The following is a 23,749-nucleotide window of genomic DNA, read 5'->3' as shown; positions in this document are numbered from 1 at the left end:
GATGGTGGACAGGCTTTGGGGAGTCAGGTGGTGAGTTACTCGCTGCAGGATTCCTAGCCTTTGACCTGCTCTTGTAACCATGGTATTTATATGGCTACTCCAGTTTTGTTTCTGGTCAATGGTAACACCTAGGATGTTAATAGTGGGGGATTCAGCGAACTTAATGCCATTGAATGTCAAGGAGAGATGGTTAGATTATCTCTTGTTGGAGATGGTTATTGCCTGGCACTTGTGTGGCACGAATGTTACTTGCCACTTATCAGACCAAGCCAGGTTATTGTCCAGGTCTTACTGCTTTTCTACACCGACTACTTCAGTATCTGAGGAGTCACGAACGGTGCTAAACATCGTGCAATCATCGGCGAACATCCCCACTTCTGACCTTATGATGGAAGGAAGGTAATTGATGAAGCAGCTGACGATGGTTGGGCCTAGGACACTACCCTGAGGAACTCCTGCAGTGATGTCCTGGGGCTGAGCTGATTGACCTCCAACAACTACAATCATCTTCCTTTGTGCTATGTATGACTCCAACCAGCAGAGAGTTTTCCCCTGGATTCCCATTGACTTCAGTTTTGTTAGGGCTCCTTGATGCCATACTCTGTCAAATGCTGCTTTGATGCTGGAGACTTCAGGAGGAGGCTGAGATGGATCATCAACTCGGTGCTGCTGGCTGAAATTGTTGCAAATGCTTCAGCCTTATCTTTCGCACTGATGTGCTGGGCTCCCCCATCATTGAGGATGGGGATATTTGAGGCGCCGCCCCCTCCAGTTAGTTGTTTAATTGTTCACCACCATTCATGGCTGGATGTGACAGGCCTGCAGAGCTGAAATCTGATCCGTTGGTTATGTGATCGCTTAGCTCGGTCTACTGCATGCTGCTTACGCATTTTGAGGTATGCCTGGTGCTGCTCCCGGCATGCCCTCCTGGACTCTTCATTGAACCAGGGTTGGTCTCTGGGCTTGATGGTAATGGTAGAGTGGGGGATATGCCAGGCCATGAGGTTACAGATTGTGGTTGAGTACAATTCTGCTGCTGCTGATGGCCCACAGCGCCTCATGGACGCCCAGTTTTGCATTGCTAGATCTGTTTGAAATTTATTCCATTTAGTGCGGTGATAGTGCCACACAACATGATGGAGGGTATCCTCAATGTGAAGGCAGGACTTTGTCTCCACAAGGACTGTGCGGTGGTCACTCTTACCAATACTGTCATGGGCAGATGCATCTGTGACAGACAGATTAGTGAGGACGAGGTCAAGTATGTTTTTCCCTCTTGTTGGTTCCCTCACCACCTGCTGCTTACCCAGTCTAGCAGCTATGCCCTTTTGGACTCGGCCAGCTCGGCCAGTAGTGGTGCTACCGAGCCACTCTTGGTGATGGACATTTAAGTTCCCCACCCAGAGTACATTCTTTGCCCTTGCCACGTTCACCACTTGGAGGAAGCACTGAGCAACATGGTGGACTACTAACTCATCAGTTGAGGGAGGGCGGTAGGTGGTAATCAGCAGGAGGTTTCTTTGCCCATGTTTGACCTGAGGCCATGAGACTTCATGGGGTCCGGAGTCGATGTTGAGGACTCCCAGGGCAACTCCCTCCCGTTTGCACACCATGGTGCTGCTACCTCTGCTGTGTCTGTCCTGCCGGTGGGACAGGACATACCCAGGGATGGTGATGGCAGAGTCTGGGACATTGTAAGGCATGATTCCATGAGTATGACTATGTCAGGCTGTTGCTTGACTAATCTGTGGGACAGCTCTCCCAACTTTGGCACAAGCCCAGAGATGTTAGTAAGGAGGACTTTGCAGGGTCGACAGGGCTAGGTTTGCCATTGTTGTTTCCAGTGCCTAGGTCAATGCTGGGTGGTCCATCCAGTTTCATTCTGTTTTATTGAATTCGTAGTGGTTAAGTACAACTGAGTGGTTTGCTAGGCCATTTCAGAGGGCATGTAAGAGTTAACCACACTGCTGTAGGTCTGGAGTCACATGTAGGCCAGACCAGGTAAAGACAGCAGATTTCCTTCCCTAAAAGGACATTAGTGAACCAGATGAACCAATCGACAATGGTTTTATGGCAAATTTTTGACTTGCTTTTAATTCCAGATTTTTTTATTAATTGAATTCAAATTCCACCTTCAGTGCTACCTTCGATCCTTTAAACAGCATCAACAAATGGCGAAAAGACCCAGCAGAAGCAAAAAAAAAAGCACAGGAGGGACAGAGGAGAAAGTTTATGTATGAACCATCTGTTTCACAGCAGAAAATCTCCGCAAGAGAATAAATATTTCTCAAGTAAGTGTAAGAGTATCTTTTTGAAATGAAAGCCATGGTTACTTCAGCATTGCAGGGTTAATTAAGTGGTAGGTACAAGAATAAAAACAAAATCAGTAAAGATGTTGAATAGGAAGAATCAGCTGAAGAGTTTCTACAGGACATGTGCTTTTAATCAGCTTTCAATTCGAGGTGAAGTTTCAGAGAATAGAGAAAAAAAACTTGGCTGCAGCCAGCCTGGGAAAAATGCACAACTGGCTGTAGGAGGAAGCTGGAACAGAATTAACGAGATCCATCCTCTGGACTGCCGTTGCACTCCATTTATCATGTGTGGGAAAGTGAGCAACAGCAGGCTATTTGACTACACGGGCATTGCGATCAGGCCTTGCCAAAATCCACGCATGTGCACCCATCTTTCCGAAGGGGTGGCTGTACAGTGATCAGACATTGGGATATCTGGCAGGTTATCTGCCTCCCCAGTCCAAAGACACTGAGCCCAATTGTAACATTCCAATGGCTTCCCGAGCTGAAATGAGGCATAACCAAATATTTACAAATGTACAGACATGAGTCAGTACTGCGGGATGTGTGGAAAAGCCACATGTGTTACAGGGACAATCCTACATAAGCAAATCAGTGAGGGAGTGCAGCACTGTCAGGGGTGCCGCCTTTCGGATGCGATGTTAAACCAAGACCCCATTTGCCCTCTGAGGCGGACATAAAAGATCCCATGGCACTATTTTGAAAAGGAGCAGGGAAATTCTCCCCTTGTCTTGGCCAAGATTGCTAAATAATTGTTAGATTGCTGTTTGTGGGAGCTTGCTGTGTACAAATTGGCTGCTGCATTTCCTACTGCACAACAGTGGCTATATTTCAAACATACTTGAGTAATATAAAGTGCTTTGGCATTTCCTAAAGCCATGAAAATGCTATATAAATGCGAGCCTTTCTTTATTCTATTACAAGGGTTAATATTCTCTCCAGATACACCGACAACTCCTCTTCTCCTGACTCCACAAGACCGTGACTCCAGTGGTCAATTACCTTAGCTAATAATCCCATCCTCTGATGCCCTTTACATCCTCCATCAAATTAGCAGAATCTCTAGTTACAAATACACTCTCCACTATCAGGCCCTGGTCTGTTGCAAGATTGGTCTCCAGTTGGCTCCCACACACAGCTAATGAGGGCCCCCAGACACTAGGCTCCATTTAAGAAACACAGAAAATGCTCCCGTCACTAATACTGACCGGACTCAGGAGATTTCAATGCATAAAATGAGGCATACAGATCAAATGATTCAGGGGATCTCACAAATATTCCAAGAAAAAATTCACCCAATGGCAGATTTTTAAATTTAAGGCATAAATAATTGGTCTCTATTCTCTTTTGATTCCCCGTGCCCCATGCTATTTTTTGAGTGGGGGCGGGGGCAGCATCGAGAGGAGAGAATGGAATAACTTCCCATCATTTTTACACTGAAGTGTCAGCAACAAACACTGCCAGTCAGTACAAGATTAGGCACTGTACCGAGCTCCCTCCACATTGTCCCAATGAATTTTAACCCTCCTGCAGCATTGCGACTTTTCCCAAACCAGTTATTCTTGTGGTGCCTGCAAGACAGCGACTGGCCCTAAATTCTTGTGTAATTTTGTGCAATCATCAAGCCACTAAGGTTCACTCTGAAACTCATTTTGCTCAGGACCCTTATAGTCAGAAATCCTGTTACTCTGCTTTGAACCTAGCCCTACAACCCTCTGAAGTATCTGCGCTCCTCCAATTCTGACCTCCTCAGCATCCCCAATTTTAACTTGCTCCACCATTAGCAACCATGCCTTCAGCTGCCTAGGCCCTAAGCTCGTGAATTCCCTCACTAAAACTCTAGGCCTTTCTATCCTCCTTTCAGACACTCCTTAAAACCTACATATATGGCCATTTGCCCCAATATCTCCTTATGTGGCTTGGCTGTCAAATTTTATTTTATTGCACTCTTGTGAAACGCCTTGGGATATTTTACTACATTAAATGTGCCATCTAAACACAAGTTGTTGTTGGTCCCCCATTCCATAACTTGCACACACAGTGATCCTTGGTCATGCTGCCCTGGGAGGTACAGAGCAAGTGCTGGCTGCTTCATCACAAGAACAGGGAAGGAGGTAAACTAAATTAAAAGGCAGGTCAACTATCCCTCCCTCCCTCTCTGCTGTAAAACACATTGATCATTAAACCAGCCCGACCCCAGACAGAAGTGCCCTGAGATTTGGAACTCAGTCTGTGTGGCGAAATGTGACACACAGTCAGAAACTATGCGGTCAAAAATTGAGAAATTAGCGATGGGAGCTATAGGCGCAAAACAGCCTTCCACCACAGTACCAGCTAGGTATTAACTGTGACTCGGTAGGTAGTGCTTTCACCTCTGATCAGAAGGTTGTCTGTTCAAGTCCCACTCCAGCGATTTGAGCACAAAATCTAGGCTATTAATGCAGTGCTGAGGGAGTGCTATACTGTTAGAGGTGCTGTCTTCCAGATGAGATTTAAACCAAGGCCTTGTTTGCCCTCTCAGATGGATGCAAAAGAACCCACAGCACTACTCAAAGAAGAGCAGGGCAACTTCTCCCTGGTGTCCTGGCCAACATTTATCCCTCAACAAACATCACTAAATCTTGTCATTATTAGATTGCTGTTTGTGGGATCTTGCTGTGGGTAAATTGGCTGCTGTATTTCATACATTACAACAGTGACTAAACTTCAAAAAATTACTTAACTGACTGAAGTGCTTTGGGATGTTCGAAGGCTGTGAAAGCCACTATAGAAAAACAAGTTCTTTCTTATATTCCTTATAAATCAACAGCCATGATACTATTCAAAACAGGGGGAAAGATAAACAATTCCAGACTGGAAACTTGCAAGGAACAAACCGATATTTCATAATCCACAGTTGAGCAGTGTAGCAGTGGCTTTGCTCCAAGTTCACTGGCCCACTTGTTTCCCACAAGGAAGAACTTTAGCTCAAAAAGGAAAATAAAACTTCATTCAGGCTCACTCAATTTGTGGTATTTTCAGAATGGAAGAAAAAACAATGAGAGAACTAGGTTATCTTAATGTTAATATGGCACTGCAGACTTCAAAAGGCTGAATGTAATAGATCCCCAAGTCCTTGCAGATTTAACTACGATATTAGCCTGGTCTGCCTGGATCATTGCCAATACATATTTCAGAACATTCGATAAAACAAACGCAGCACAAAGCTGAAAAGAAAGAGGAAATGAGAGAGTGAGGGACAGAGAGTGAGAGAGGTGCAGAGGGAGAATAAGGTTGCGGCTCAGGAAGAAGGAAGCGAGGGGGCATGAGGTAGGAAGCGGGGAGGCAAAAGAAAGATGAGATGGTTTTTTCAGGTCTAGTTCTCCATTTTTAATGCTGATCTCACATACAGACATGGTCAGTGAATGTAATTTTGAGATGGCAGCCCAGTTGGAGGACTGAGCAGTCTTTGATTCAACCAGCACAGCTGGGAAGCCAGGCTGGCAGGAAGTGGAGGCTAGAGAATAAGGTCTACTTTGCTACAGTCCTGGGAGCACGGGACTACAGAAATACACTTCACTCTGAATCAACACTCAGGCAAAGACTTCTTTATTAGCTGGCTGAAGGTCTGATCACTGGGATGTTGCTGCCACACTGTGGAAGAGTGAAAGAAGCCCAGATATCTGCCCCAAATTAGAGTCAGGAATCATGGAATGGCTACAGCACAAAAGCCAGCCATTCAGCCCCTTGCGCCCGTGCTGACTCTCTCCAGGAGCTACTCAGCTAGTCCCAGTCCCCTGCCATTTCCCCGCAGCCCTGAAAATGTTTTTCTCTTCAGATGATTATCCAATTCCCTTTTGAAAGCCATGGTAGTGCATTCCAGATCCTAACTACTCACAGTGTAAAAATGTTTTTCCTCATGTTGCCTCTGGTTCTTTTGACAATCAACTCAGATTTGTGCCCTCTCGTTCTCAACCCTTCTGCCAATGGGAACAGTTTCTCTCTATCTACTCTGTCTGGACCCCTCATGATTTTGAACACCTCCATAAAATGTCCTCTCAACCTTCTCTTCTCTGATAACAGCTCCAGCTTCTCCAATCCATCCACGTAACTGAAGTGCCTCATCCCTGGAACCCATTTTCGTAAATCTTTTTTGCACCCTCTCTAATGCCTTCACCTCCTTCCTAAAGCGTAGTGCCCCAAACTTGACACAATACTCCATTTGAAGCCGAGCCAGAGTTTTATAAAAGTTCATCATAACTTCCTTGCTTTTATACTCTATACCTCTATTTATCAAGCCCAGAATCCCATACGCTTTTTAAAACGCTTTCTCAAATGCCCTGCTGAAAGTCCTAAACCACAGTCAATGAAACTTTTGACAAAGCTGACCAAACCCAAAAACTGAATTATAATTTGAAACACAGTTAGATGGTTTTACGGTAGGCCGAAGGGCCTGTTTCTGTGCTGTATTACTCTATAACTCTGTGACTAATGAAACATTGACCAACACGAGGCTCGCAGCTTGCCTCTTAGGATTCAAAGACAATAGACCTTGCCTAGAAATTAATAGTTATACAACCGTTTTTAGGAATCAAAGAGGATGGACCTTACTTAGAAATTAATAGCTATACAACCTTTTTTAGAAATCAAAGAGGATGGACTTTACCTGGAAGGTAACATTTATGCAGCCATATTTGGGAAATAAAGGGGGGCAAACTTACTTACAGTTGAGGCAACACCCAGTAGGTAAAATTAATTATGCAACTTGGAAAATAGTATAAATATTGGAAGCACACATTGGATTTTTAGATTCGTTGGACTCGCTCCAACGTGTCTCATGGTTAAGGTACGACTATTAAAGTGAGGCGATGATAATTCTCCCCTTAACTGGGACAGAGCTATCTCGCTAACCCTGTAGTCTTCTATTTGAGGATTTAAGGTAAATATTACTTTAATAATTGATGGATATCCTACTTAAAAATATTTTACTGTAACAGTTTTTAAGATTAAAAAATTTGATTCTGTACTAGAAACAAGATAGCACTTCTTATCTTTTCCTAGGCCTACTAATGTTGCAATTGACTCTCTTCCCAATTGTGAATTGCATCTTCGGTTCTTTAATAAAGTTTTATATAATTCAGAAATTATGTTGTCTCACATAGTTGTGCACTCTTTGGTGGGGAGGTACATTACTGAGGAGAGATTCCCAGACCCTCATAATATCTGGGTTATAATCTGGCTGAAATTGTTAAAAGGCTATCTGGAGGATAGTAATATTCTCAGCTAGTTCCTTTCCTTTAGGGAGAGTTAGATTAGTCCTTCAGACCCATTCAAATATCTTTGGGATCTCTCTTTCTCAACCTTCAGTTGTGAGTGATCATCCGAGAAGTACACCTGATCCGAGATAGCCCCGAAAAGGGGCTAGGATTCTAATCACAACAGCAAGTTCCAGGGTTTTTGACCCAGCGACAATGATGGAACAGCAACATGAGTCCAAGTTGGGATGGTGTGCGACTTGCAGGGGGTAGTGTTCCCGTGCACCTGCTGCCATTGTCCTTCTAGGTGGTAGAGTTTGTGGGTTTAGAAGGTGCTGTCACCGGAGCTTTGGCGAGTTGCTGCAGTGCATCTTGTAGATGGCACACACTGCTGCTATTATGTGTTGGTGGTGGAAGGAGTGAATATTTAAGCTGGTGGACAGGGTGCCAATCAAGCAGACTGCATTGTCCTGTATGTGTTGAGCTTCGAATGTCAAAGCAGCTGCACTGCCCGACCTACACTAGGTCGCAATCAACTGGCTCCTTTTAACCTCTCCATTGAAATCAAGAATAGATCAATTTGTTTTGACTCACCGTAACATCCCCAGGTCTGAAGAGGAACTGCCGGTTGAGGTTAGACCTTTCGATGGTGTCCATGTCAGTCACTATGATGCTCCCGCCTTCCCCTGCTCCCAGACCAATCATGGCAAAATTCTTCATCAGCTCACAGCCAATGGCACCAGCACCCACCTAGGAGAACAGCAAAGGTGAAGCAACTCTCTGAGAATAGGCAGCAATTTCCCACCTATATGCAGGAGAGAGAAAAAGAGAGAGAGAGAAAAAGAGAAAGAGAGAGAAAAAGAGAAAGAGAGAGAAAAAGAGAAAGAGAGAGAAAAAGAGAAAGAGAGAAAAGAGAAAGAGAGAAAAGAGAAAGAGAGAAAGAGAGAAAGAGAGAAAGAGAGAAAGAGAGAAAGAGAGAAAGAGAGAAAGAGAGAAAGAGAGAAAGAGAGAAAGAGAGAAAGAGAGAAAGAGAGAAAGAGAGAAAGAGAGAAAGAGAAAGAGAGAGAGAGAGAGAGAAGGTGCCAGGGCACCTTCGGACACGGACCATCAGAAATATGTGAAATGGGGTATGTAAAGGAGCCCTGAGCAAGGTGTGCGAGGAGAGCTGATGAGCTGAGGCCGGGGTTCGAAGGGCAGGGGGAGGATGTGAAGTGGGGAGATATGTGTAAATGGGCAGAGCTGGGTGGGTGAGATGAGATTGAAGTGTTAGAGGGAATTAAGAAAGTGGATGTGCTTGTTGGTTTTCCAAGTGAGAATGGGAGGGAAGTGGGGGTGGTGGTGGGGGGAGAAATGGGTGGTGGTGGGAAAGAGGGCAAGTTAAAAGGAGGGTGATGGGTGAGGGTGGGGAAGGAGGACAAAAGGCACAAAAACTACAGCAGTATGGGGAGGCCGAAACAGTGGAGAAGGGCACAGAATTCCAGTTTAGGAAGGCTCTCAGGACAACTATGTCTGGTGGGGGTGGGGGGGGGGGGGGGCAGGGATGGTGGAGGAGCAGCAGGGAAGATGTTGGCAGCATAAATTTCTCAGTGGGCCAGGAATTACAACTGGGCTGGGGCTGGGGGTTTCTGTTCAGGGAAGATCTTCTGATGAAAGAAGCATTAAAGATATTGTCATGATCTTTTTTTGCTCTCCTCCGGAAATAAGGCTGTAAAAAGATCAGTACATCTTTAAGGCAACAAGCTCCAGGGACTGTAAGCAAAGGGAATTCTAGTTGCCTAGCTACAACCATAAAAATCAAGAAGAGACGGGATATAACATTGTCATTTGACTTTGAAACTGGCTAACTTTTTTGTTCAGACAGACGCAGCTGCGTGCTAACACCGGAAGGGAGAAAGGAGGGCTCTCAGACCATTTAAAATGAAAGAAGAGAAGTTTATTTATTTCTCAAAATTCTAAAAACTTCAAGCCAGATTAGTTCCTTCAAAGAAAATAACCAATTACCCAACTGCTGAATTCCCGCTGGAAAAAAGAATTTAATACTTCAACTACTGAACTATAATGACCGTGTTCATCGCTGGAAAGAGGAGGAGTTTGATGCTTCAAAAGCTGAACTGAACTACCGAATTCCTATTGCCAGATTCATCGGACCTAGGAAGACCGCAAATGAACTTGGACTGTGTTGTACCAGAGGACCGTTTGTCAGGAAGCGTAATCTGCAAAGACTTTATTGTTATTTCTATTTTTCAGGCAGCTAATTAAACACCAAACTACCGTCAGTTTGGGTATATGTATGCAAATGCGGGAGTTAGATTCTTAAAATAAGTTATAAAGGTCTTTAGATATTGGTTTATCTTAGTAGTGTTTAAGATTTTAGCTTTTTTTGAAATAAATAGCTAATTTATTGATATCTAAAGATACCTGATTCGGTTCGCCTCATTCAGGGGTTGCTACATTATTTCAATTAGGCTGCTGCTTTCTTTGATCTGGAAAGCTTAAAGACATGTATGATGCAACCTGTGAAGCAGCTGGACTGAACTGACAGGTGCGTTGCTCCCACCGCAGTCAGAATTATATATTGGGGGCTTTGACCATAACTGTATTAAATTGAAGAATATTTACAATTGCAAACATTCAGAAACACACAGACATACGACATACCTGATGACCCAGGTGAGAAAAGGCATGTGACCTTGACAGCCACTGGGACTGTTTCACCAACTAATGTTACATGTAGTATTGATAGCCCCCATCATAGTGCCACTTACAAGCATAACAAGTACTGTGAGTAAATGTGGCTACTTTTAAAAACTCCATCACCATGGCTTCCATGAGGAGGAAGGAAGGGATTGCACTCGGCTGCAAACACTCATTCACATAAGGAGCTCTCAATACCATATTGTAGCTTAGCTTTCCAAATAATACCGAGATTTCACTCGCATATACCCTCTTCTTAAAGTTACAGCATCCTATAACCATGAGGATGATGAGCTGATGCAACTTAACAATGAGGGAAAGAAAGGACTGCTAACCAGATTTGTTTGAGAAGAATTTATTTTACAGCAGTGGGCTCTGCTTACTCGTGACACTGACTATGTGTCCTGTTTGATCCTGAGGGGAATTCCAATTCCCTTCCTGAGGTGAAATCCAAATCCCATCACCAACACCACCTATTTTCATCTCTGCACCATCCGATCTCATCTTTATCTCACTCCCAGCACCGCTAAAACTGTCCTCTTTGTTTCAGGCACCTTCGGATCCGACTGCTCCAGTGACCTTCTCGTGGCTTCTCGGAACCACTCTGTCTTCATCCCATTCTGAACAAGTTATTATCCTTAACTTGATTGGCAAGTCCCCAATTTCCTTCACCCCACAGTTGGCGGCCATGCTTCCCTAAACCTCTCCACCTCTTTCTCCTCCTTTAAGATGCTCCTTAAAATCTAACTCTTTGATCAAGCTTTGGGCCACTTGTCCCAATATCAGCTTACATGGTTTGGTGTCAAATTTTGCCTACTCATGCTCCTGTGAAGTTCCTTGGAAGGTTATACTATGTTTAGGACTCTGTATAAATGCAAATAGTTTTGTTTGAAGGGCCATAGTCTGACTGCATTTAGAATAAAGTATCAAGTTGTTGTTCCTCTCATGTGTAGAATTCTTGAGGCTCTGCAGAAGGTTCGGAGGACAATCACTCAATTGATACCTAGTTTAAGGCTCTTCGCTATCAGAAAGGACTTAGAATGCTGGAACTTGTTACCCCACCAGCAGAAAAAAGTTTCTCCCTATCTACCCCATCAACTCCTTCCAAAATCCCAAATCCCTCATTCAAATAAATCACCCTTAATGTTTTATATTCCAGGGAATACAAGCCTAGTTTATGTAACCTCTCCTCATAATCTAACCCTCGGAGTTCTAGTAATTCAATACTGATTGTCACGTGGGTGTGTGAGGGCACAAAGCCAGATGGTGGGGGAAACAGGGCGCACTGGGGTGGAAGTTTTCACATATACACTAGCATTGGCCACCACACAACATAGGAATGCCCCACATTGCCACTGGCTGCATGATGATTCATTTAGGTGGGCGCTGAAACCATTCACACTATTGTCACAATACTCCTGCAGAACAAACAGAATCTCAGGCCTCGTCCCCCACTTACCAGGAAATATTTCTGTGTCTTCAGCTTCTCCTGAAAGTCTGCTCCAAAGATCGCAATCTGCCCATCGTAACGACAGCCTCTCTGCGCAGGGCAAAAAAGCACAAACAACAGGCCACTTAGATTAGTAACAGACTAAGCCCTTTCAAAGGGACGGCACTGGCACAATGGACCAAAAGACTTTCTTCTGTGCTGGCTGATTCTATGACCAAACCAACTGCAATTAAAAGGAGAGCTTATGATGTACTCTAGACCATCAGATTGTGAGCAGCATGTTAAAAATCTGAAAGACCACCCGCTCAGAAATTTATAGATGCCACTCCCACCAAGAGTTATCCCTACTCTTTATCCTATAATTGAACTTAGTCAAAGAATCCAACTTTTTGCCATTCTAACCTATTTACATACAGCTGATGGTTTGATCTTGTCCATTGGTTGGCCAAGAATTGACCCAAAGTCATCTTACATTGGATACACAAATTCATAGACGCCAACTACCAATCTCTGTGGCAAACAAATCTGATTAGCTCAGTAACTAGCATTCACACATTGTAGTCACACCTAATGATCATTAATCAATTAACAACTTGTTTGACAACTCCTTCTCAGAATGTTATCAAATTATTCAATCTTGCTAGTTAAATATGATCTACTTGGATATTAAGAAAATAAATCAGTCAGTCATGAAAACCAACTCCTTATTTCAGCCATGGCTCAATGGGTAGCACTCACATGCCCGAATCAGAAGGTTGTACGTTCAAGTCCCACTCCAGGAACTTCAGCCCATGAACTAGCCTAACTTTCGGATGAGACATTAAACCCTCTCAGGTGGATGTGAAAGATCCCACTGCACAATTTGAAGAGCAAGGGTATCCTGGTTGACATTTATCCCTCAGTCAACACCTAATATATTTCATTGTTGTTTGCAGGATCTTATTGTGTGCAAATTTACTGCTGCATTTCTACATTTACAGCAGTGGCTACACTTCAAAAGTATTTAATTGGCCATAAGGTCTGATGTGGTGAAAGATGCTACATAAATGCAAGTATTTCTTTCTCTTTCTTACTCGCGTGTCAATGGGAGTGTATTTGGCAAATGCATTTCAATACAGAAAAGTGAGAGGCAGGAGGAATAAGGACATATATTCCTTAGAGAATAAAAGTTTAAATGGGATAGAGCAGCAAAGAGATCTAGGAATACAGCTACACAAATCACTGGAAGTAGCAACAGAGGTTAATAAGAACATAAAAAGAGCAAACCAAGCGCTGGGATTCATTTCTAGATGGCTAGAACTGAAAAGCAGTAAAGTTATGTTAAACTTGTATAGAACCTTGGCTAGACCACACCTGGAGTATGGTGCACAGTTCTGGTCTCCATGCCATAAAAATGATATAGAGGCACTGCTGAAGTTGCAAAAAATATTTTCAAGGATGAGACCAGGAAAGACTGAACAAGCTGGGGCTGTTTTTGCAACAAAAAAAAAGAGAAGGCTGAGGAGTGATATGATAGAGGTCTAAGAAAAATGAAAGGGTTTTTATAGGGTAGTTGTAAAGAAGATGCTCCCACTTGTGGGGGAAGCAAATCCAGGAATCATAATTCTGAGATAGGCATGAATTGGGAATTCAGGGAAAACGTCTTTACCCAAAGAGTGGCAAGAATGTGCAACTCACTACCAATGTTCGCTCTAATTTCCCTACACTGTGCCCAGCCTGTTTGTTACACTATGTGCTCCCTTTCAGATTGCTGCATGGCCACATGAATGCACATCTTAAAGGCGCCGCTTCTTGTGCGCGGCTTGTTTGTCTCCTGTGCGGTAACTTGTCGAACGCCGAGTGGTCGCGCACCCGTGCAGCCTAGAGGGCACATTATTCGCTACCTCAAGGAGCAGTTGAGATGAGCAGATTGAAGTGAAAGCTGAACAAGCACACGACGCAGAAGGAAATAGAAAAATATGTTGACGCGGAGCATAAAGCTCTGGCACAGAGCAGTCGGGATGAATGGCCTGTTTCTATGAAATTCTAACAGTAATGTGTTTATTTACATGAAGGCTTCATGTAGATCGGGTTTTTATAGTGAGATATAGTGAGAGAGATGTCGGTAGAGTGGGATCCTGTTGACACTTACAGGCTGATAGATTTCTTCAATGAGGTGTTCTTCATTTTCTTCGGGCAAACACTCAAGTGCATCAAAGTACATCCACTGGTTGAGCGGCATGAACTTCTGGGTACAGGCCTGAAACATCAAGGATAGTGGTCAATGGAGGGGTGACATCACTAGCAGGACATTATTAACCAAAGTTATGTTTGCCTTTATGCTGGTTGCCTTTAATCGGGGCGGCCGTAGTCCATGAATTGGCTACTGGTGTTTATGTTGGTGAATCCATTTCCTGTAATCTGACAAATGTGACTTAAAAAGAGTCATCCTTCGGGGCTACAGAAAGCAGCATAAATGCTGGAACCCAGCTCACTAACATGGTCTCCCAGAGTCTACATTAACACAGTATAAAAGCCGTTTTGAACAAGAGGTTCAAACCCACGTCAACACCAAAGTCTGTACCAAGTCCGTGAGGCAAGGGATTGCACTGAGACTGAGACATGTAGTTTACCATAGACCTTTCAAACCTTCCTCCACACCATACCATTCCCAATGCACAATGTCCTAAGGCTAACCTTCTGCTGATTCCCCCACCCACTATCAGAAGAGAAGCCCCAGCTTCCGCTTGTTGCCTCCGGTTATATCATCGCTGTGATTGTGACAGATGATCACAGGATCTAACTTGCACTCTACCACTTTACAGCGCAGTTCCAAACTTGAAAAAAAAAGATCAAGCTCTCATGTGTCACAAAATGTCTGTAATTGCCTTCACTTCCCTTTTACCTTCATCACTTCCTGTGCAGCGATACCGCCAATGAATGCATTGATGGGGCTCAGGTTGCCCATGGCGACGTAGGCCAGTTTTCTCACTAACCCCTCATCCAGGGGCTCTTCATTTAGGATTGACGGGGCCTCCTCACTCAGCTTGTTTGCAATGGACACCAAGAGTTCTGCATCGCTCTGCAAGAGAAGCAGGAACAGCAAGTGAAATCAGTTAATGCATTTTAAATATACATTTAATTTTAATTCTGCTGGTCAATGTTCTCTTATTTCAGAATAACATTTTAGTGGTTAGTTGTGTTCAAAGTGAGGGATTTCAATCAAGGACTGGAAAAACTTCATTAAAATCATGGATCAACATTTGCAATGTTCTTCTGGGCGAAAGAAGAGACTTGCATTTATATAGCACCTTTTACAACCACTGGTGGCCACACTTTAGGAAGGATGGGAGGGTTCATGAGAGGATGCAGAGGAGATTTACCAGAATGGTTCCAAGGATGAAGGATTTTAGCTACAAGGTTAGGTTGGAGAAGCTGGGGTTCTTCTCCTTGCAGCAAAGGAAATTGCGAGGAGATTTGATAGAGGTGTACAAGATTCTGACAGGTTTGGATAAGGTAGACAAAGAAAAACTGTTCCCGTAAGCCGATGGTACAAGGAATAGGGGGACACAGATTTAAGGTTTAGGGCAAGTGATGCAGGAGGTTTGTGAGGAAGAACTTTTATTTATATAGCGAGTGGTAATGACCTGAATGATGGATGATTTCAAAATAGGATGGGCACTTGAGGGGAAATAAACTTACAGGGCTATGGGGATGGAGCCAGGGAATGGGACTGATTGGATTGCTCTACAGAGAGCTGGCATGGACTCAATGGGCCGAATGTGCTGTGCTGTTATGACTCTATCGACATTCCAAAGTACTTTACAGCCGATGTGGTCCTTTTTGAATTTTTTTGAAATTTTTGTAATGAAACTGTAGAAATGCAGCAAGCTTCCACAAACAGCAATATGACAATGATTAGATATTTTGTTTTTGCGACATTAATTGCGGGATAAATATTAGCCAGGGCACTGGGAAGAACTTCCCTGGTCCTCTTCCACATAGTGCCATGGGTTCTTTAAGGTCCACCTGGTTTAATATCTCAACCAAAAGATGGCACCTCCGACATTGCCGCACTCCCTTGGTACTGCAATGGCATCTCAGCCTAAATTATGTGCTCACGTCTCTGGAGTGGGTCTTGAACCCACGACCTTCTGACTCAGAGGCAAAAGTGCTACCCACTGAACCAAAGCTGACATTGATGCCAGCATGGACAAAGATCTGCACTAATTTCAATACTACAGTGTGGAGGAGTCTGATAAACAGCAACAGAATGTTAATAAATGGAAGTTGCTGTCCGAGGAGCATATCCACCTACAAGTAATGGACATACTCACCTTCCCCCAGGGTTTAGGGAGATGGCCGTAATCCCTTACAAACTGATGGAGAGCCTGGAATGCGATGTGCAGCGTTCCGTGTCTGTATATTTTCCCGAAGTCTGTAATATTGTAGTTCGGCTCCTGCAGTGCCACCCTTAAGGGTTTCTGCAATCAAAAAGACGAGAGTCAGCGAAAGAACCTGACACAGGAGCGGTCCTGTGCTCTCTATTAGGGCATTGGTAAAGAACAAACTAACAAGTTGCCCACAACAAAACCACAGCAACCTATACAACAGCAGCAGTAACCGATACTAAAACTATGGCAATTGTACCAAAAGAGCATATAAACTCCCACACCAATGCCTCTTGTAGCTTATTCTGCCTCATCAACAGGCGAAAAAAGGTTTCAGCGTATACTGGGGCTTTAGAGGTCTACATTGCGAGAAGATGTTGCATTGACTAGCATTGTATTCCCTTATCAAGGACTCTACCCTAACTTTTATGATCATCTCTGAGGAGAGTGACCTCTGCTTACTCCACCATCTTGTTCCAGTCTCTGTGTAGCGTCTTTGGAGGCCAGTTCAAGCCTGGGATGATACTGATCCAGTCCAGTAATATAACCATTATGCTACCTTCCACCTCATGTTTAGGAGGTTACAAAGTGGTGATGGAGAATGGGCCCAGATCAGCTGACACACAGAGTGGCCAAAATGCAAACACAGATGGTACTTACGAACGTCAACTTCTTCGGCATTTTTACTTCTTTCGCAATCCCTCCTTTCTCGTAATCGCTAAAGCTGCTTGTATCGTGGATTAAGAAGGAATAAGGACCTAAAAATACACAACAAAAATCCGTAAATAAAATGGAAAAGGGCAGGGAAAATGGGAGACCGAGGGAATGTTAATGGAAAGTGAAGGGGTAGCAGTATTTACAAATTGCAATATTAAAAAGTACAGTCAGATTTTACAAATGCCCATTACAAAGTCAAGCAGTAATGTACATCGGGATTCCACGGGCACTCCCTTTCAATACGTCTGGGCTGCCTGGATTGGGAAAAATCATCTGCAATATTGCAATTTTGAGTAAGAGGGAAGAAAATAAAAATAAATGAAAATAAAAGGAGGAAAACTATTTCCACTGGAAGAAGGGTCTGTCCACCAGAAGATGCAGAATTAAGATAATTGGCAGAAGAACTGGGGTGGTGGTGGGGGAGGGTGGGAAGATGAGAAGAATTTAAAAAAAATTATTCAGTAAGTTATGATGGTCTGGAATGCGCTGCCTGAAAGGATGGAGGAAGCAGATTCAATAGTAACTTTCAAGAAGAGAATTGGATAAATACTTGAAAAGCAGGATTTATGGTGAAAGAACAGGGAGGGGAGTGGGACAAATTGGATAGTTGTTTCAAGAGCTGGCAGGTGTACGATGGGCTGAATGGCCTCATTCTGTCTTTATGCTCAGGGACACAAGAAAAAAAAAGATCATCCAGCCAATGAAGTCCCCTTGTAGCAAGACAGAGGTTGGTAAACAGAGGTGGGCGGCACAGTGGCGCAGTGGTTAGCACCGCAGCCTCACAGCTCCAGCGACCAGAGTTCAATTCTGGGTACTGCCTGTGTGGAGTTTGCAAGTTCTCCCTGGGTCTGCGTGGGTTTCCTCCGGGTGCTCCGGTTTCCTCCCACAGCCAAAGACTTGCAGGTTGATAGGTAAATTGGCCATTATAAATTGCCCCAGTATAGGTAGGTGGCAGGAGAATATAGGAACAGGTGAGGATGTGGTAGGAATGTGGGATTAGTATAAATGGGTGGTCAATGGTCGGCACAGACTCAGTGGGCCGAAGGGCCTGTTTCAGTGCTGTATCTCTAAATCAAAAATCAATAAACAGTATTGATAAAATACATCTAGGACTCCATTTCAAATTAAACTGCAAAAGACAAGGTGACACAAGTTCATATTAATAAGAGGCAAACTTGGGGATGATGTTAGGAAGTACTTTACACAATGAGTGATCAAAAATGAAGTCTCTTAACCACATTATAAAAAGATTTTCACACAGCAAGTCCTCCTGCTGCCTTCATTGCTGCTTTCCAATGCCATTGTAGGGTTTTACTGCCATCCAGTGTTTCCTGCGGCACAATGCACCCTACCCTGAAAGCTGCTTACCATTAACCTGCACTTCCACGGGTTTGCAGTTATTCAGTTCAGTCATGCCCTGAATCTCAGAGAAGGTCACGTAATCGCCAGTCTGAAACCCGTGCCTCAATTCATCCAAGCAAGTGACCAGACCGGGATTACCCTAAAAATAAAATCAGAGTGACTAGATTTAATTTTTTTTTTTAAATGCCTTTGCAGGGCTGGTGTTTAGTTTCAGGAATTTATTTACCAAACAAGTCTTTAAGCAGAGAAAGGACAGCAAATCAGAAGCTGCGTGCTTGCTGCGTTTAGTTTCTCCAACTCCCTCTGCGTAAGCCTCAGGGAGCTGAGAGCAAAGCCCAATTAAACCCACCAGGTTCCTGGCTGCCAACTTCAGCCAATCAACCAAGTCCACTGTAGTGTTGCTGTTGGGTGCAAATCAGGTGGAGGCAGCACTAGTAAGCGTGTTACAATAATGATGTGGTATCACCTCAGGGTGTCTCAGATAATGAAGATTATTTTATTTTACTAACCTCTAACCTCCATGGCCAAACCCCCAAGCCAGACACAGCATGGGTATATAAAACCCTTATTTGGGCAAGAGACTCTAACCAGACGCTGCCTTTGCCACACCGTTTAACTGAGCATGTTTCTTTTTGTCACTCCTGCTGTAAATACTTCAGTTATTTTAGTATTCCCTTCACCTGGAGTATCTGCATTACTATTTGTGGCCTGAACTTTGCTCTTATGCCTTTTTAAATTTTCTTTTATAAAAGGGAGAGCATGGTGATTTAATATCTGATTGTAGCAAGAGCTCTCTCTTCCACTAACCCCCACCCCCAAACACTCTGGCCTCCAAAGATAAACTTTGGGCCCCCCTCCTTATGCTGCTCCTTAAAGTCAGCTTCCACGTGCATGCTGATGACACCCAGCTCTACCTCTCCACCACTTGTCTCTCTGTTGTCCGACTGCTTACCTGACATTCAGTCTTGGACAAATTGCAATTTCCACCAGTTAAACATTGGGAAGACTGAAGTTATTGTCTTTGGGGGCCCTGCCACAAGCTCCCTAACCTTTGCCCCTAAATCCACCCCCCCCCTCCACCCCTCCAATGTGTCAGCAGCAACATGCAGATGAGGGCGCAGTCACGGTCTCAATTAGAAACGGTGCTCGTAAGTCACAGGACCAGGAGGAGGGGGGGAAAAAAATGGCAAATGAAGCACATGGAAAACCATGCAATGTCTTGCAGGTGCGCTAAGGAAGAGTTTCTGCAGATTTATTTCTCGTCTATCAAATCCTGTACTCACTCTGGAGCAGAGAGCACTCTCCAGTAAACAGAAAAGTGAAAATTACATCTCCGCGTTAAACATTCACTGTGATGAGCAGGAAAACACAGGGGAGGTAGAAAGAGACAAGACAAAGTGGCAAGTTGCTCATTTGTGAAGGAAGCAGGCTTACCTTGGCAATCCATGTTACTATAGCTTGCTGGGGCTCTTCACCAGTTGGGTCAGTTACTATGAATTCCTCCCCAAAGTCACAGAACAGCTGGCTGTTAAACAAACCCAAAACCCAAATGTGGGCAGCAGTTTCAGCAGTCTGAATTCACAGAATCATACAGAACAGAAGGCAACCTTTCGGCCCATCGTATCAATGCTGGCTCTTTGGAGAAGAGCTATCCAATTATTACACCAATTTAAAAAGAAACTGTCCATCTGGAATGACTTCTATTCTAAAATACTTGGGAAAAAAAAAACACTGCCTTGATTGGCTGAACATTTTGGCCCGGAGTTTAATGTCAAGCACATACTGAGTTTCCATGATTGTTAACGATGATACAAAACATTCCGCTGGAAGTTGGCCCCATCCACAAAACTGGCGATGCACCCAGATCGCAAAAATAAAATGGCGAGTTACCCCCACTTGTGCCTGCTTGTGGCCTTTCACATTAAGCTGTTTTGGTAGAAAGACACTAGTAGGCACACTTTAAAAGCTTTTAAATATTAAAGAATATTTAATTTTCTAAGGAACTGACTGATATGCATCACTGGAATCCATGGTCCATTATAGGTTTCTTAAAATAATTTTCAATGATTTAAAAATCAGATTCCTCACAGGTGCTTGACTAGACACTTGTCAAAAATGCATAAATGCTGGGATTAAATCCATTCTCAGCAGCATTAATAAAACTGCACCAGGTTACCACTCTTAAATACATCAATAAATACTTTTAATGCTTGGAAAAAGAATGATTTTACATTTGCGATTAAGCAGATTAGTTTGAACAGAAACTTTAACCATAACTTCACTGCTGAAAATCTGCAACTCTAAGTACCATTTGCACCCAGATTGTTGATTGCACTCAAAGTGAAACCTCTACTCCTGTATATTCAAACTTGACTAAGAATGTCAAGACGGAATAGGGATACATCCATAAAATACTAACAAGATACTTCTCAATTAGGTCTCTCCTGAGAGGAGGCAGCTTAAGGCTTAAAAGGCAGGATTTCTCATTCATTCATTAAGTGCACAACATACACTCTGACTAGAGCACTCCACAACTTGAGAATCACTTCCTTTAAATTTTACTCCAACAATATGGCTCTATAATTTTTCAGTGACTTGCTTTGTTCATTGCTTCAATTGAACATGTTGGGTACTGGTTCTACGAAAACTCCTGAAGTCTACTATTCTGGGATCATCCTGGAATACAAAGATAACCCCTGGCTTTTTTCCTCTATGCAAACCGTATTCTTAAACCCCTCTCCCCTCCACCCTCATCTTCAATAATAAGTGCAGGGAGATGATGAACTTCTTTGTTACTATCATCCGATCAGCTGCTTCTGCTGTGTTCTCCCCGTCCTAGCCCTGAACTCGCATCTTTCTCTCATTTCTCTCTCATCTTTACTCATGCCCTCTTCGAGCTCATTTTGTCCACAAGACCCACCTCCTACTCCCTTGATCCTATTCCCACTAAACTGACCACCCAACTCCCACTTCTGGTCTCCTCGTTAGCTGATATTGTTAACGGTTCTCTCCCTTCAGGTGTTGCCCCTCTCTCTAAAAGTTTCCCTCCTCATCCTTCTCAACCTCTGCAGCCTTTGACATGGTTGACCACACCATCCTCCTCCAATATCTCTCCAAGTCGTCAAGCTGGGTGGGGCTTCTCTCACCTGGTTCTATTCTTATCTAATTGTATCCAGAGTATCACTTGCAATGGCTTCACTTCCTGCTCCCTCACTGTTACCTCTGGTGTCCCCCAAGGATCTATCCTTGGCTCCCTCCTATTTCTTATCGACATGCTGCCCCTCAGCGGCATCATCCGAAAGTACTGTGTTAATTTTCACATGTAAGCTGTTGACACCCAGCTCTACCTCACCCCCACCTCTCTCGACTCCTCCACTGTTGCTAAATTATCAGACTGCTTATCTGACATCCAGTACTGGATGAGCAGAAATGTCCTCCCATTCAATATTGGGAAGACTGAGGCCATTGTTTTTGGTCTCTGCTCCAAACTCTGTTCCCTAGCTACTGACCCCATCCCTCTCCCTGGCAACAGTCTGAGATTAAGCCAGTCTGTTCGCAATTTTAGGGTCACATTTGACCCAGAGATGAGCTTCCGACCTCATATTCATGCCATCACCAAGACTGGCAATTTCCACCTTCGTACCATCACCCAACTTCACCCGTCTCAGTTCACCTGCTGCGGAAACCCTCAATCATGCCTTTGTTGCCTCAAGACTTGACTATTCCAACACACTCCTGGCTGGTCTCCCACATTCTACTCTCTGTAAATTTGAGTTCATCCAAAACACTGCTGCCTGTGTCTTAATTTGCATCAAGTCCCATTCCCCTATCACCCCTGTGCTCACTGAGCTACATTGGCTCCCGGTCAAACAATGTCTTGATTTTAAAATTCTCATCCTTGTCTTTAAATCCCTTCATGGCCTTGCTCTCCCTATCTTGAACCTCCTCCAGTCCCATGACCCTCAGATAACTGCATTCTAATTCTGGTTTCTTGAGCATCCCCAATTTTCGCGCCTCCAGCTACTTTGGCTCTAAACTTTCCCTACACCCCTCTGCCTCTCCACCTCACTTTCCTTCTTTACTATGCTCCTTAGAACCCACCCCTTTGACCAAACTTTTGGTCATCTAACCCAACATCTCCTGATGTGGCTTGATGTCTTCTTTTATAATGCCGTGTGAAGTGCCTTGGAACGTTTTATTATGTTAAAGGTGCGACATAAATACAAGTTGTGAAGTTGTAGCTATAGTAAAGTCTTTCAACTTCACCCTTACCTATTCCAAGACCATTCATGAAGCACTACATGGCCCAATTTCTCTTCCTATGTGCAGTACTTCAGACTTTCCATTATTAAGTTTTGTTTGCCAATGATTTCCCTACATATATAATATATATATAAAAAAATCTCATGTTGTCGTTCCCTGACTGAGTTACGCAGTGTAGTAATGTTGCTGGACTTCTAATCCAGAGAACGTGAGTTGAAATCCCATCATGGCAGTTTGAGAGTTTGAATTCAGTTTTTAAAGAACAATCTGGAGATAAAAGATTGGTATCGGAAACTGTGACCATGAAGTTGTCGGATCATGATAAAAGCTCAACTGGTTGACTAATGTCGCGTTGTCCTTACTCATTCTCGCCTCTAAGTGACTCCAGTCCCACACAAACATGGTTTGAACTTTAACTGCCCTCTGAAGGCCTCGTATGCCACTCAGTTGCATCAAACCACTCCCCCACCGGTTTCTCAGGGAAGCTAGCAGGGCCAATAAATACCAGCCTTGCCAGTGACACCCACATCCCAAGAAGGATAAGAAAATCAACCAAAAGGAGCTTTAAGAACGTAAGAAATAGGAGCAGGAGTAGGCCATTCAGCTCCTCAAGCCTGCTCCACCATTTAATAAGATCAGGCCTGATCTGATTGCGGCCTTAACTCCACTTTCCTGCCTGTTCCCCATAATCCTCAACTCCCTTATAGATCAAAAATCTAAATCAGCCTTGAATATATTCAATGACCCAGCCTCAACTGCTCTCTGGGGGAAGAGAATTCCAATGATTAATGACCCTCTGAAGAAATTCCTCCTCATCTCAGTCTGAAAAGGGAGATGCCTTATTTTGAAACTCTGCCCCCTAGTTTTAGATTCCGCCACGAGGGGAAACATCCTCTCAGTATCTACCCTGTTAAGACCCCTCAGATTCCTATATGTTTCAATCATCTCTCATTCTTCTGAACTCCAATGAGTGTAGGCCCAACCTGCTCCATCTTTCCTCATAAGGCAACCCTTTCATCCCAGGAATCAACCTTGTGAACCTTCTCTGCTTCCAATCTTTACTCTTACAGCTTCTGGTCAGAATACCTCTCTGTCTGAGCACTCGTCATCTTCAACTTTGCAAATTGGGAAGGAGCCCTTACCCGAACAATCCTTTAGTATCCGCCACTATGAACTTGATGTTATTCGTGTGACAAAACTCCCCGACCCACAGCTGTTCTTTCAGTGAGGAACTGGTCAGCACAACCACCTGAGGAGGAGAATTTTACACACTTTACACGCGAGGAACCAGGTCAGTAAAAATTCTGCAACCGGGCATACGACTCTCAGTGATTGGTATTCGATTGC

At 43.8% G+C, this 23,749-nt stretch overlaps 1 protein-coding gene across 3 annotated transcripts in view; it reads right to left on the bottom strand.

Annotated features, from left to right (window-relative positions):
- LOC137380227 (ubiquitin-like modifier-activating enzyme 1) overlaps positions 1-23,749 on the bottom strand; it is a 360,351-nt gene that overhangs the window by 208,822 nt on the left and 127,780 nt on the right. For all 3 annotated transcript variants that reach the window (XM_068052057.1, XM_068052058.1, XM_068052059.1), the window contains exons 5-13: positions 23,545-23,651; positions 19,574-19,664; positions 18,146-18,278; positions 16,721-16,818; positions 16,007-16,153; positions 14,575-14,751; positions 13,822-13,929; positions 11,700-11,780; positions 8,141-8,296 (exon numbers count right to left, since the gene is read on the bottom strand). In XM_068052057.1, the coding sequence (XP_067908158.1) occupies positions 8,141-8,296; positions 11,700-11,780; positions 13,822-13,929; positions 14,575-14,751; positions 16,007-16,153; positions 16,721-16,818; positions 18,146-18,278; positions 19,574-19,664; positions 23,545-23,651 (1,098 nt within the window). The remainder of the gene's footprint in view (positions 1-8,140; positions 8,297-11,699; positions 11,781-13,821; positions 13,930-14,574; positions 14,752-16,006; positions 16,154-16,720; positions 16,819-18,145; positions 18,279-19,573; positions 19,665-23,544; positions 23,652-23,749) is intronic.

The sequence above is a fragment of the Heterodontus francisci genome, chromosome 19 (genome assembly GCF_036365525.1).
Source record: "Heterodontus francisci isolate sHetFra1 chromosome 19, sHetFra1.hap1, whole genome shotgun sequence".
Classification (NCBI taxonomy): domain Eukaryota; kingdom Metazoa; phylum Chordata; class Chondrichthyes; order Heterodontiformes; family Heterodontidae; genus Heterodontus; species Heterodontus francisci.
The sequence above is the reverse complement of the archived record's forward strand: the minus strand, read 5'-3'. Positions and strand labels throughout refer to the sequence as shown.